The sequence below is a fragment of the Ictidomys tridecemlineatus genome, chromosome 13 (genome assembly GCF_052094955.1).
Source record: "Ictidomys tridecemlineatus isolate mIctTri1 chromosome 13, mIctTri1.hap1, whole genome shotgun sequence".
Classification (NCBI taxonomy): Eukaryota; Metazoa; Chordata; class Mammalia; order Rodentia; family Sciuridae; genus Ictidomys; species Ictidomys tridecemlineatus.
In genome coordinates, this window is record NC_135489.1 from 43,757,662 (window position 1) to 43,773,834 (window position 16,173).

The 16,173-nt window shown below is 32.9% G+C and overlaps 1 protein-coding gene and 1 non-coding gene across 4 annotated transcripts in view; one reads left to right on the forward strand and one right to left on the reverse strand.

The window, feature by feature from the left end:
- The window catches only part of Ss18 (SS18 subunit of BAF chromatin remodeling complex), an 85,905-nt gene extending 77,422 nt beyond the window's left edge, over nt 1-8,483 (forward strand). For all 3 annotated transcript variants that reach the window (XM_013360223.4, XM_078030221.1, XM_078030222.1), the window contains one exon: nt 6,650-8,483. In XM_013360223.4, the coding sequence (XP_013215677.2) occupies nt 6,650-6,676 (27 nt within the window). In that variant the 3' untranslated portion in view covers nt 6,677-8,483. The remainder of the gene's footprint in view (nt 1-6,649) is intronic.
- An 819-nt stretch (nt 8,484-9,302) lies between these two features.
- On the reverse strand, nt 9,303-9,409 carry LOC120886687 (U6 spliceosomal RNA). Its single transcript, XR_005729766.1, has one exon. It is a non-coding gene; the product is annotated as a U6 spliceosomal RNA (small nuclear RNA).
- Nucleotides 9,410-16,173: the final 6,764 nt, after the last annotated feature.

Here is a 16,173-nt window from a genome sequence, read left to right on the forward strand (position 1 = left end):
AGCTTCTTGGATGTGTAGCTTTTAAATTTTTATCAAACAAGAAAAATTTTTGATGGAATATTTTTCCTGTCTCTTCCCTACACTCCTTTCTCTCTTCTGTAACTCCATATATGTGTGTATATATATATATATATATATATATATATATATATATATATATATAATATATATTTTGTTTTGTTTTGTTTTTCCTTGGTGCTGGGGATTGAACCCAGAGCCTTGTCCATTCAAGGCAAGCACTCTATCAACTGAGCTATGTCCCCATTCCTCCATATATGTATATATGGCTGTCTGAAGTTGTCCCAAAGCTCACTAATCCTCTGTTTTTTTAATATAAAAAAATTTTTTTTAGTTGTAGAAGGACAGAATGCCTTTATTTTATTTATTTATTTTTTATGTGGTGCTGAGGATCAAACCTAGTGCCTCACACGTTACAAGCATTCTGCAGGTGAGCTAAAGCCCTCACCCTAATCCTCTGTTTTTAAATCTGTATTTCTTTCCATTTTATTTTGGGTTTTGTTATATCTTGAAATTATCTAATCTTTTCTTTATTGTCTATTTTGTTTTTAATCTTCCCCAAGATTTTTTTTTTAATCTTGGTCATAATAATCTGCACCTCTGGAAGTTTTAATTGGTCCTTTTTAAGTCTTTTTATGTGTCCTTAAAATTTTTGAACATATTAAAGAAAAATTTATGCTTTCTGTTAATTCTCGTCATTTCTGGTCAGTTTTGATGATTGATTTTGTTTCCTCTTTTTTGTGGGTTATATTTTCTTCCTTTATAATGTATGATAATCTTTGGATTCTAGACATTATGACTATTACTTTGTTGGGGGATAGATATATTTGTATTGCTAGAGATATTCTTGAGCTTTGTTTGAGATTTGGTTTAAGAAATTAAAAGTGCTTTGGTCTTTTCAGATTTCCTTTTAAAAATTTTTTAGGCAGGACCAGTGCAGTATCTAATCTTAATTTAAATGTTCCCAACTCTAAAGGTAAAAGCCTTTTAAGTACTCTACCAGTGAGCTTTGAAACATAAGGCTTTTTCACTTTGGCTTGCAAAAGGGAATAAGCACCATTTCTGTTTCTATGTAATATTGTTTCTTTTTCTTTATTTTTATTTTTTGGGTAATGGGTATTGAATTCAGGGGTACTTGACCACTGAACCACATGCCCAGCTTTTTTGTATTTTATTTAGAGATGAGGTCTCACTGAATTGCTTAGCGCCTCACTTTTGCTGAGACTGGCTTTGAACTCGAGATCTTCCTGCCTCAGCCTCCCCAGCCACTGGAATTACAGGCATGTGCCACCAGCCAGATATTGTTTCTTATAATCCTCTTGTATGTTTCTTCCCTCAACCCTGGGTATTTTTCTCACTCATTGGTGTATCTGTACTCTGTTGCATACTTAAGGATTCTTTCCACAGGTCTTTATGTGCAGATCTTTCTCCTCTTGTCCTATTAACTCTAGTTACCTGTTTTTCCTCCAGACTCTAAGCTTTATCTCCTTAATTCAGAGCATCTGGCAGGCTCAGCCTGTTTCCCTCCATCCACTACAGCCTGGAAATTCTCGAGGCAGTAAGCTCATCTCATTTGTTTTCTATGTCTCAGGATTCTTGTTCTTTGTTGCCTCTGTCCAGTATTCTGAATACAGTTGTTTCTCATATATATATATATATATATATATATATGATTTTTTTATTGTTTTAGGTTACAGAATAAATCCATCTTTTTAAAAAAATATTTATTTTTTAGTTGTAGTTGTACAGAATACCTTTACTTTATTTATTTCATTTATTTTTGTGTGGTGCTGAGGTTCGAACCCAAGGCCTCACACGTGCTAGGCAAGCGCTCTACCACTGAACCACAACTCCAGCCCAATAAATCCATCTTTGCCAGAAAAAAATGCTTTAATTTTTAAGCATAACATTTGTCTCCATTTGATGGATTCTTTAGTTATTGTTTATTGTCGCATTTTACTTCCCTGGATGTAAATTCTTTAAAGACATCACTTTGTATATTGTTGGGTCTTCATTATCTAGTAGACAGAACATAGTCAAAAATATTAATGAATAAAGTATAAATAGATGCATAAGGCCATTACTTTTTAGATTGAATGGCAACCACAAGAATAGAGAAAAGAGCCCTCAAAAAATTATTATGAAGAATTATTGTGAAGACTTTTAAGTGATTAGATAAGTTGAATGAAGGAATTAAAGATGATTGGTTATTCAGTTTTCTAGCATTGGAGCTTTTCTCATTCATTGCCTCTCACTAGACAATCTCTTTTTTTCATATTTAGTTTCCATTTACTATGCAATTAACTCCTAAATCTCTACTTCTAGTCTGAATTGTTCTTTTCAAAATTAGATGCCTACTGAACATCCCCACTTAGGTGTATCATATGTCTGTTAATTCAGTATAACCAAAACAAACTCAATAGTTTTTCTCCACCCAAACTTATTTCTTTTTTCAGTGTTCTTTTCAAAGAGAGGGGTACTGTCACTAAGCTAGAATGCCAGGTATTATATTTAACATTTAAGTCTCCCTTCCCTCTCCCCGTCTGATAAGTGACCAAAATTTTTTTTTTGGTTCTCTTGAACAGTTCTTTGTTTCTTTTTTTTTTTTTATAAATATGTATTTTTTAGTTGTTGATGGATTTTTATTTTATTCATTTATTTATAAGTAGTGCTAAGAATTGAACCCAGTGCCTCACACATGCCAGGCAAGTGCTCTACCACTGAGTCACAACCCCAGCCCCTCCTGAAAATTCTTGAATCTATCCACTTATAATCTTCTGCTTTGTCCTGGTTGAGATAATTATCATCTTACCTTTTCATTCATCATGGCGAGATTTTCCATATTGTCTTCTTGTTTTCTTTTTCATTACTTCTTGACATTCTTGAAAAAAAAAAAAACTACCAAAGCAAGAGAAACTGAGGCTTGGAGTGTTGGGTTGATTTACTCAAGATAACAGAGCTAAGAAGTGATGAGGGTGAATGACAAATTCTGAGTGAAAAGAGCCTGTGCTCAATTTATTATACTGTGGTCCTCCTACGCCTGGGTTTTGCTTTCTTCAGTTTCAGTTATCTGCTATTAGCCAAAATCTTAAATATTATGTCTTAACTTTTTCGAGAGAGACCACATTCACATAACATTTATTACAGTATATGTATTTGTTATTAATCTCTTGCTCTGTATACTAACAAATTAAACTTCACCATAGGTATGTCTGTATAAGAAGAAAACAATATATGTAGGGTTTGTTACTATCTGTGTTTTTAGGCATCCAGTGAGAGTCCTGGAATGTATCCTTTTTGCACAAGGTGGGGAACTATTCTAACACTTTGCCACCAATAATATTAGTGAAAAATTGAGTAGTTTGCAAAATATTTTCATGGGTCTTTTTGGGTTGCGTAACTTTTGAATTAGGATTATAATCACCCTTAACTTGTCAGATGAAAAAAATTGAGACTCAAGGAAAGTTAGGTAACTTCTTGTCCAAGGTCCAAGAAAGCCATTAAGTGGTGAAGGTTATTACTAAAAATTGGCTTCTGGCTCTAAAACCCATATTTATAACCCATTATACTGCCCTCGAGTTTGCTATTGTTGTCAGATACAGTTATACATTTTTAGGCTTGATTGTGATTTGGTTTGGCACTAGCAATATGGTTGAGTGTAGTCAAGTTATTTAAACTTTGAGTACCTTAATTTCTTTATCTGTAATATGGAGATAATATTTACTGTAGAGGTTTATGTAGACACAAAAGACTTACTACATGTCTGACACATGGTGAGGTCTTAGTTATTCGGGTACCAGAAGGGTTAACTTGTTAGTATTAACTAGACTTCTTTTTCTTCATTACCTCAGCTCTGTTTTACAAAATAATTGTTAGCTTCTACTGCTCATTATTGTATTCTTTCTTTTCTTCCAACTTCTCTCAGCATGATATACCCCTGACTTTGTGTTAGCTATTCCTTCTATTAGAATTATTCCCTGTTCTCTGCTTTCTAAATCTTAAGTGTTTTCTTAAGGTTCCCACATTCTCTGAAATATTTTTCTAATTATTTTAGTCTATGCTAATCTTTTCCTATCTGAACTTTTATTGAATTAATCTTCTGTTGTGTAATTATACTTTAATTATTCATTTCTAAGTCTTCCTTCTCCATTTTTAAGTTTATTATGGTGATGAACAATGTGTTCTGTAAATGTTTATAATTACTTAGATATAATTTATTTGGCATACATTATTGAAGATGTCTTATGTGTGAGGCTTGCCTGAATACTTGGGGCATAAAGATGGATAAAATAGGCTCCATGTCCTCAAGTAGCTCATAATGTAGTAGATAAATTATAGCTTACATTTCTGTGGCATAGTAGTTTTTAGCTTCTCTTCTGCTTTCATATCATTCATATGGGCAATGCACTTTTATCATTAACATCTCATTTCACACATTCACTAAGAAAGCATTTTCCTCTAGTATTGAGTCTCACTGATTTTCCTCTTTGAGACAGGGATTTCATTCTGTTATGCAGAGGATCACTGGGCTCACGTGATCCTCTTGAATCAGCCATCTAAGTAACTGGGAATACAGGAATGGGTCACCCCATCCTGCTGATTCATAATTCTAAAAGCCCTTTTACATGTTCTTTCTTATTTATGTATTATAGCAGATAAATCAGGTAGGAATTAATGTAGCTACTAACACAAAGGAAATTGTGATCTAAAGAGGTAGATGATGATATCTCCTCTCAATGAGTAAATAAACAATTTCAGAGTTTTAAAGACTCAAATAGAAAGTTAGTAACAGAGTTAGAACTTTTCAGCTTTAATATTTAGATACTATAACAATGGATTAATAAGCTACAGTATGCTAAGAATTGACCTTTTTCTTTAATTCTTTTTTTTTTTTTCAGTTATTGGTGGACACAGTACTTTTATTTATTTATCTTTTTACGTGGTACTGAAGATCAAACCCAGGGCCTCACATGTGCTAGGCAAGCTCTCCACCACTGAGCTATGACCCCAACCCCTTAACCTTTGTTTTTTTATTTTAAACTTTTTAATACAGAAATCTTAAATTATAAATGAGCAATATAATAAATACCCACATATATAACTATTATACAACTTCAGCAGTTATCAGCATAATGTTGCTAATGCTGTTCTTACTCCCTAAATTATTCTTTTTTCTTTTCAGAGTAAAGCAAATCCTAGATATAATTTTACCTATAAGCAATTCAATATGAGCATTGACTTTAAATTTTGCTGAATATAGCTTTGTGTAGAGTACATTACCATGAAATACTTCAATAGTATTTAGAGTAAGTAGTCCATTTTATACATGGTGACGACTAACAGCTAACAGTTATCAAGTATTTATCTATTTCTGTGGAAATATGAATTTTCAGGGTACTGTTATGGTATTGAAGTATTTTATCTCTAGAATATTTTCTTGAGTCACGTCCATGTGACTTGTAGGAAGAAGTTTAGCCATGTGAAACAATGTAAACTTCCAGTGAGTACTGTTTTTAGAAAATAGGTGCTTTTATGAACGTCTATTTTAAGCACATATAAGAAATTTTTAATAAAATATGTATTTTCTAGTTTGTCCTATAGTTTTTAGAGGAAAAGATATTACTTCTCTTCTGCAACTAACGTTAACAGGCATTTAGTGTATATTTTTACCTCACTTGTAGAATTTTGCTACTTCATCATGTCTTTTTCATTTGTAATCTTTTTTTCCTCTGCTATTCTGCCAACATACAGGTCTTCGAGACTACCTTATTAAAAACTACAATATCAAAGTGGCACATGCCTATAATTCTAACAGTTTAGGACGCTGAGGCTGAAGGATCACAGGTTCAAAGCCAGCCCCAGCAACTTAGCAAGTCCCTAAGCAATTTTGTGAGACCCTATCTCAAAATAAAACATAAAAAAAGCAAGGGAGGGGGCCCTGGGGAATGTGGTTCAGCATTGTTAAGCACCCTTAGGTACCAAAGCAAAAACAACAACAATGACAAAAATAAAACAGGAAAACAAAAAACCCAACAACTACAAAAACAAAACAAAATTTTCCTTGATTTTTATGTTGTAGCTGCCTGTCTGAATACCTTTGCTGACCCTTTTGTTGGCCTTGTGGAGAGGCCCAAATTCTTTAGTTTAGATAGAACATTCTTTACCTTTTATCTCTCAGATGCCTTTTCATTCTTACTTTACCTCAAATACTCTTGGTGTTGATTTGTAATAGTAGTTATAAGCTGGTCCCTCACCAGGTTGTCATATTAGTGTATGATTTATACACTAATATTTGCCACATCAGAGTTTTAGAATAGAACTTTTCACATATCACTGCTCAATCCAATTCAACAAAATTTGCCAAATATTTAAATTCCCACTATGTGACAGCTACTGTTTTCTAGTCTCATTTGCTAATCCCTTGGGTATTTTTGACTATGAATTTCATTTGCTATTGAATATAATATCAGAAGAAATTAGAGGGATACTGTGTACCTAATATATAACTATTTTGTTTGTTGGCAGTACTATGTACTGTGACAACATAAAAGTTATCTTTTTAAAATTTTCTGTGCTAACTGAATTTAGGTCAAACTATTATCTAATTTTTTTTTTTTAATTTATCTTTTAGGGACAGTATGGAAATTACCAGCCGTGAAAAAGTACTTACATTCCAATAACCAGTATCTATTAGCAGCCATATTGTCACCTCAGCACTGTGGACACCTCCCTGTGAAGAGTTCCTTTCATTCCATCTAGTTTTTGGAAAAACCTTATGGATAAGTGGCTGTTTCATCATTAAGCAGCCTTTGTGGTTTAGTTGTAAAAGGCTTTAGTAGCTCAAAAATATTCAATTTCACATTTCTACTCTAGATGGCAACATTGGACAGAAAATGCAATGACATAGCCAATTTGCAGTGATTTCCAAACTGTGTTTCAAATGGACTGTTACAGACTGAAAGGTGTGAACAGCTTTGTATGTTTATGAAGGTTAAGGGGATTTAATACTTTTCCACAGATTCTTTTGTAAGGGGAAGAGGGAAATGTACACTTTTTACAGCAGCAATATTTTGTATATTATGTTTATTTCATGTGGTAAATATGCAAGGCGGTACACTACGCACTGGACAAAATCAGAAATCCTCTGTTAATGTGGACTAGAGTGTGGTAAATGCTTGACTGTGTTGGTCTCAAAATGGTGTACTGTGAAGATAGAGGTGAGGGAAAAGACAAAGCACACCATATGTCCACTGTTAATGTTCTTATAGAGGAAATTAAATCCCTTTTATCTGTTAGATAATCAAGGGCACTGTGATACAGTTTTGAGTAAAGACACATTTTTTTAAAAGCCTTCCAGTTTTGTGAATTAAAACCTTTTTTATAAAGATCATTTATAATACTGTTTTAAAATATGAGGCAATAAGAATAACTTTATGTTGAATCTGAAGAGTCTTTGGTAGTAATTTCAGGTAAATGAAGTGGTAATCCTCTCCTAAAATAGCAATAACAAAGTTTTAATTTTACCTTGTTTGAGTAATCAGGGAACTTAGATAGTAATATCAAAACATTTTATAAATGATATCAAAGAAGTGTCAGCATTGATCCAGTAACTTTATTTTTTAACATTAGAAAGATAATTGGTTTATATAACAAAATAGTTTGGGAGACTTTCTAAATCTTTATTTTAACTTTCTGAACTGGAAATAATGCCATTTATAAAGGGACACTTATGTTTTCTCCCCCTTTTTATGTTGATTAATATACTACAGAGATGTTTAGGAAAAGACTCATTTATGGAGTTTTTCTGATCTGTATTAAAATCATAGAGGTTACATTTTAAATCTCTTTCTAAGCACGGCATATTTAATCGTTATTTGAGATTGTCCTGTACCTGATTATTTTAGCCAAATTCAAGGGTATTGCATTAAGCAGGAAAGCATGCATTGAGAAATTTCTAACCACAGTCATTTAAGCATAATCTGAAAATATCTAGCCCAAAGGTAAGTTGCTATTTTCATCGAAGTTGCCTGTGCCCAGGGAATTAGATGTATTCTTTATAATTGAATTGGTTTTTCCCACTTCTAACTGGAAACAAAACAGAAGGGGTGCCATAAATTTGAATAAGCAGAATATACTGTTCTCAACATACTGTAATCAAAAGGAGGAATTTCATTGTGTATCTGTGTGTGTGTGTGTGTGTGTGTGTGTGTGTGTGTGTGAGTGTGAGAGAGAGAGAGAGAGAGAGAGAGAGAGAGAGAATATGCGTGTATTTTAAGGTAAGAACAGGTTTTTTTCCAACTTGGTCATTAGAAAATGGACATCAAGTTTGAGCAGATAAAGCATGGACAGCCTTATTGTGATTGAAATGCTTATAGGTTCTGTGCCAATTTTCCACCACTGTGTACTTTGTTGCTATTTAAAACTGTATCAACTCTAACAGAAGAATAAATTATTTGTGATTTTAATTTTCTCATTTGTTTCTTTAAATTAGATCTCTTTGACTCTCTTGTTTTGTCTGGAGACTGTGCTGTGGGTTTTTATATAAGTTAGTCCAGTATAAGCAGACTATATTTGTATTCTAAGACTTTATCAAAATTCTCTTGCCATGCCCAAGTTAATTAGAATTAACTGTTCAGTAATCAGTATGTTGTGTAGGTTGTTTGTTACAGAATTCTTTCTCTGAAAATGAAGTCCATGAGGCTATAATCAAGATGACTGAATTAGATAAATGAGTTGAAGAGACAAAATTGTACTGAACCCAACCTGGTGTAGATACGTTATCTCATTTGAAATAAGCTCAACTGACATTAAGAAATAATTTGTCTTGCCAACCCATCTTCTGTTGTCTTATTCTCCTTTTAATGGAAACTAAAATTGCAATTTTAATAAGCAGAATTTCCTCCAGGACTTTCTTCCTGGAGACTGGTGCATTTGCAAGGTTTAATTGTTTTATAACAGTCCTATTTCGTAAAAGTTTTTAATTGGTGGTGACAAAAATTGCCTTACTCCTTTGATACCTAGTAGAAAGAATAACTTTACCAGTGGTTTTCTACCAATTACAACATTTCCATACAGACTACATAGTCCAAAACTTTCATTTTATCAAAATGTATTATAATAAATAAATATCATACTATCCTAACAGTTTCTAGAAGCAAAATGTTACTAATGAAAGAGCAGGTTGATTATTGATGAAACATTTGAACTATTGTGATCTAGTATAGTTAGACTTTGTTAGTATTCTGTAGCTTTATTTGGGTAGTACATCTTGGCTTTATTTATTTTTTCATGTGGAATACTTCATGAATTTGCATGTCATCCTTGCACAGGTGTCCTGGTAATCTTCTCCATATTATTCTACTTTTAATATATGTGTTGCCAAAGTAAGCACTAATTTTAATTTTTTAAATGGAGCTTTCAAACACACTGAAGTGGAAAGAATGGTATAATGAATCCCCAGTTCTAGTAACTCAACTTATTTACATCAATTCATGGCCAATCTTCTGTTGTCTACACAACATTCTACAAATTGAGGCAAATACTGTATTTTTAATCCCTAAATATTTCACTAAGGATCTCTAAAAGATATTCTTTAAAAAACAAACAAAATCTCCTTGAACCATAAAGGAGTCTTTATTTTCCTAAAATTCTGCATTTTCGGTGTTAACATTTGATTTAGAAACCCATCTTAAGAATCCATACTTATAAACCACTGCCTTTTCTTTCAATTTTAAAAGGTAATTTATATTAAATAAAAGATTAATAGAAACATTGTATAAAAAGAACATTTTCCATAATGACATTCCTTAAAGGTAACAATTTATTAAAGGTTTGGTACATTTTTTCCAACTTTATTTTAAGCACTTAAGCCAACATATATTAGTGTTTTTTTTTAAAGGAATTATACCACATACTATTTTGTAACTCCTTTTTTCTTTCTTTTTAGCCTCGAAGTATCTTAAGTGCTTCCTATTTTTGCATTGTGTCTTTTCTTTCTTTTCTTCCTTTTCCTTCTTTTCTTTCTTCCTTTCTTGTTTTTTTTCACAGCTTCTTACTGTGTGTTGCCCAGGCTGGCCTCAAATTTGTTATGTTCCCATTTCAACCTCCTCAGTAGCTGGGATTACAATCATGTGCTACTGTACCTGACTTGTCTCTCATTTTTCACTGTTGCAAAAACAAAGTTTTCATTAAGTGTCTGGTATGGGTTTTTTTGTATGCTTTTAGAATACTTCTATATAGTACATTTCTAACATGCTGGGTACAATGCTATATGCACATTTTAAGAAGTGTCAACCTAAAAATGTACATCCTTACCAATTAGTATTTATTTATTTTTTTTTTAAATTTTTTTATTGGTTGTTCACTTTTTTTTTTTTAATTTTTTTATTGGTACCAATTAGTATTTATAATTCCAGTAGATTTTTAAAAAAATGTTCTCTGAACTTAATTACATTTGAATTATTTGGGAGTCAAGCATCATTTTAAATGTCTAATGACACTTTACTTTGTGTTCTGCATTGCCTGTTTATTTTTTAGTTGTAGTTGGACACAATAAAACCTTTGTTTTATTTATTTATTTTTATGTAGTGCTGAGGATCGAACCCCAGGCATCGCGCGTGTTAGACAAGCAATCTACTGATGAGCCACAATCCCAGACCCCCCTCTTCCTTTTCCAGGGCCTCAGCCTCTTCCTGCAACATCTTCCCTTTTTTTAAATTTCACCTTAGGTTCAACATCCAAAGTAGGGTATGCAGAGGTAAGCTGTCTGGTAAGACAAAGGATTGAATGTTATTTCCCTGAAAAATCAGTGTTTCCAGCAGTACAGTATCTCTGTTCTTCAGGGTCATATTTACAGCTTTAAGATTTGTGTTTATGCTGACAATCTACACCTGTAATTGTTCCATGGACTTGTGTTCCATTCTTCAATTCAGTGGTTACAGTTTCATGACTCAAATTCATCAAAAATCTCACGAGGGGCTGGAATTATGGCTGAGCGGTAGAGCACTTGCCTCGCATGTGTGAGGCCCTGGGTTCAATCCTCAGCACCACATAAAAATAAATAAATAAATAAAGGTATTGTGTCCAAATACAACTAAAAAAAACAACCAAACAAACAAAAAAAATCTCACGAACTTCATCCTAGTGGCGGCGCCATTAACCATTTGGTCTCATAGTGCATAGTATCAGACAACCCAATACCCACCAACTAAAAGTTATGAATGGTCAGAAACGCCTACTCTGGATGCTTATTTGTTCATTATTTTTAAAACTGGTTTTGATGTCTTTTACTATATCAAAGTTTTAAGGTTTTATATAGTGTGTTATTTGTAGCCTCCCTAACTTGCATATTTATAAAAATATTCCTCATTTGCTTCCATTTTTGTAAAAACTTATGTACGTAGTATGATTAGAGCATTGTTTTTCTACCTGAGTAACCAGTTGTTTAAACATCATTTATTGCAAAAACTATATTTTTTCCAGTGATTCAAGATGCCTCTATATAAAAAAAAAATAAAAATTAAGGCATGGTTTATTCCATTTCAAGGGCCAGTTAAATTAATTTAAGCATAACTACTTAATTGCCATAAAGTTGTGAATTGCCCCCAACAATTTTTTTTTTTTTTTTTACATAACAATGACTGAGGCTGGGGCTGGAGCTCAGTGATGGAGTGCTTCCCTTGCAAGTGTGAGGTACTGGGTCCCATCCTCAGCACCATAAAAAATATTTTGTCCATCTTCAACTAAAAAAATAAATAAATAAAACCCAATGACTGGCTTTTTAATAGTAAGATAATTATTAAAATGTTTTTATATAGAATGACTAGACTCTCTCAGAGATATTTGCTTGAAATTTAGAAGGTTTTAATTCTTTGTGCCCTGCTAATTAATTACCTGTAGGTGCTCAGAAGTATCTCTATTAAGTGACTAAGGGGAAAAGAATCAATAGAAAAGCTGGTTTTATTGTTTACAAATTCAAGTCTCTGAAATAGACAAAGCAGTATAATTTTCATTAATTCAGTAAAAACCTATAAATAGGGTGAATAATTTATTGCTTGATCTGGAGAACTTTTGAAAATAAATGGGGGAGTGTTTCATATACCCATAAACCTATGTATATATAAACACAGACACACATACTTAGGTGTTTATATATTATGTACATTCCATATATGGATATATGTGTGTACTTTCAAAATTTTTGTTGTTTTCCTGATGGAGATATCCATAGTTTAATAACTTAGATATGTGAGTAATACATTTATATTCAGGTTGTGATCTTTTTTTAAAAAAAGTTGTTTTTTAAATGTAATAAATAAATATTTATATATATATTTATTAATAAATATATATTTAATTGTAGTTGTACACAATATCTTTATTTTTTTATTTTTATGTGGTGCTGAGGTTCAACCCAGAGCCTCACTCATGCTAGGCAAATGCTCTACTTCTGAGCCACAACCCCAGCCCCATGTTGTGATCTTTTAACTGTTAGAACATACTGAGAGGTTTTTCAGTACATTTTTTTTAAATGCTAAAATAGGTGAATAAGAAATTCTTTGGGACTGGGATTGTGGCTCAACGGCAGAGCGCTCGCCTAGCAGAGGCGGGACCCGGGTTTGTTTCTCAGCACCACATAAAAATAAAGGCATTGTCTTGTATCCATCTACAAAAAAAGATTCGTATTCTCATATTCTCTCTCTCTCTCTCTCTCTCAAAAAAAAGAAATTCTTAATATTCTGAGATGATTTTTAAAATAATTTCTTATCTTTATTAGGGAATATTAATCCCCCAATTTTTTTTAAATAGCCCTATCTGTATTTTGAGTAGGTACATGGCTGTCTACCTCAAGACACTTAACATCCTCTTTAGCAGCTATATAAGCTGAAGTGATGATGTGTGTATCCTCTAGATCTCATTATAAAAATGTAGTCCCTTTGCTGTATTCCATTTCCTGTGGACTGGAACATGGCATATTGTTGAAAACTTTGGTTTTATGGATTAGACATACTCGAGAGAAAGGCAGTACTTGTATATAGAGGCAGAAGTCCCCAGAATGGTCTCATAAACACCAGTCTTCTACTTATTTGCTTGGACTTTGACGTGGGGGAAGAGAGAATACTTCTATCTTATTAAATAATTTGTTATAGCAGCAGAGCCTGTACCTCTAATATAAGGTCATAAAGTGGATGGCCAGTTCACACTACCTATGGCATCATATGGAATCATAGTTTTCACAAGTGACAAGTTATTGTATTATGTATATAGTATATAATTATTCATATTCTTGACTAATGAAGTAAACAAAATTTTTAAATATTTTAATATCATCCCAAGCTTTCCATCATTTGAATGTCTTGGAATGCCACATTTAATAACACTAGATTTTGTTAAGTATTGGTAAAATATACCTAACATAATCTTACTGGTACCTATCTAGTTATAAATTTTGTAAATATGTTTTCTTTGCACTGAGATTCCATCTCACTCCAGTCAGAATGGCAATCATCAGAATACAAGAAACAATAAATGTTGGTGAGGATGGGGGAGGGGGGAATTCCATACATTTCTGGAGAAATTGGTACAACCACTTTGGAAAGCAGTATGGATATTCCTCAGAAAACTTGAAATGGAACTACCATTTGACCCAGTCATCCTACTCCTAGGTTTATTCCCAAAGAATTTAAAATCAGCATACTACAGTGATGCAGCCATATCTATGTTTATAGTGGCTCAATTCACAATAGCTAAACTATGGAACCAACATAGGTGCCCTTCAACAGATGAATGGATAAAGAAACTGGTATATATATATACACACACACAATGGAATATTACTCATCCTTAAAGAAGAATGAGATTATGGCATTTGCCGGTAAATGGATGAAACTAGAGAATATTATGCTAAGAATATTATGCTAGAACCAAAGGATGTTTTCTCTGATGTGCAGATGCTAATTCACAATGGGGGACAAGCAGAAGAATAGTGGTGTTTTGGACTAGACAGAAGTGAAGGGAGAGGAGGGTGTATGCAGGTAGGAATGATAGTAGAATGAATGGGACATTACCCTATGTGCATATATGATTACATGAACTACCAGATGAATGAGAAGTTATACACCATTTATGTATGATGTGTCAAAATGCATTCTGCATTTTGTATAACTAATTAGTACAAATAAATATATTTTAAAAACAAATAACATTTTCTATTTACCAGAGAATTATATAAGATCTCTTTTAGGTTTTTCACTATTTTCTATCACTTTAGTCTGTTTCCCTGGGTTTGTTTTTGTTTGTTTTTATTTTCCTGAGTATTTTTTGCTGTTCCCTTAATTTTCTGGCTTTTGTTATTGACATGTATTTTGATTTTATATTATGTACCAACTTTTCTTTGGGGAAAAAAGACATAACAAAAACATTTTGATTTTATACCTACAGTGGCTCTAATTATTCAGCTTGGGTCAAATGTAAAGAACTTAATGTCTACAGATGTAGCAGTTTTATCAACGGAAGGATATTTTGGGATAGTGTCATTTCATATTGTTCTATTCACATGGTCAAGTTTTGTATATTTAGGACTCCGATATCAGAGAACCCAAATATTGTTCTTAGCTATCAAGAGTTTACCTGCCTTTCTGTCAGTACATCTATACTAGGGAATTATATCTCTTAATGCTTAGTAAATTAAGAGTTAGGAAGTGTGGTGGTGGCTTTCTTTTCAGTACTAATATTCTACCCAAAGAAATTTTATTTCCTGTTCATTAATTTCAGTATTCCTCTTTCCCAAGATCTCACTTCACAGCAAGCTTTCATACTTGAAGCTCTACATGTTCGTTCTCAGTCCTCATTCCCACATAAACACAACCATTTTGAAAACATGAACTGATATTAATTACCCCCTTGGCACCAAAAAGTCAGGATTTCCTGATGCGGCATGCTAATGTAAAATGCATTAGTGCAAACGCTGGCTCCAAGGGGTAATACTCTCTAAATAAACACAGCAATGTTTTTCTTTATTCACGACTCTCAGGCTATTCTGAAAGTCATTCATCTTCCCCCCTCCCCCCTCCCAAAAAAGCGATTTGAGTTTTAATAAGTTATAACTGGATTTTCATAAGGAGGAATTGAGTTCCATGCTGCAAATCATTGGCACTTCACTCTTTGGTTTAGTGAAACAAAATCTACCCAAATGTTCCAGTGATTAAATGGCTTTGAACTATAATTTGCAGTAGTCCATTGGAAGATAATAACAGTTTTATATTTAATCTTTAGTATCACTAAAAATGTGTTTTACATTTCGACCTAATATATTTTTTTCGAATTAGAGTAAGAAAGCCATCCACTAAAGACCAGAAAGTATGTGCATGGGTGTTTTGGTTGGTTTGGGGGTATATGTGTGTCTTTTTTAATATTTCATGTAGACTTTTTGATTAAGAAACATTATTCCATGCTTAGATGTACCCTCTCCAAACATACAACTGTTGCTGCTACTACTACTATTAATAGAAAAATGTTGGTGCTACCACTACTACTAATAGAAAAAAACTGAAAACAGAGAATCAAGCTAAAGAAACCAGGCTCAAAAGCTAAGCATTTCTGTGGACCAAAAATTAATAAAAAATATAAGTTGGCGAGTAAAGCAGAAGCCATGGGTTTCCTGGGTTCTAATTTAGAAGCTAGTGATAGCCTTGAGAAACTGGTTTTCCATGGAGTAATAGAGAATATAAATGCTACACAAAGTCAACTACTGAAGCAAAGTCTGTTTTAAGGCAGGGGCTAAAATGTGACTCCTACTTTTCTCCTTTTTAGCAGGAAGCATTTAAAAAAGAAAGATGCTTTTTGGCCTTGTTTTGAGGGATCTGAGCTCGATGTTGCTAGAAGATAGATATATTAGTCTCGATCTAGAACTGAATCAAGCAATTTTGAAGTGTGGTATTAGGTATAATTAGAAGAACAGGATGTTTTTAAAATTGTAGAAGAATAGGAAGTTCTCTGAAAGATTTGGTTTTATAGTTGGTTTAGAATTCAGTGGCATAAATGGAAGTATAGAAGGAAAGAGGAAGAGTGGAAAGACAGAAAAAAAAAAGATAAAACAAAAGTCCATTAGCCAAATTTTCAAAATTATGCCAATAAACTCATTTAGTAGAACATGCA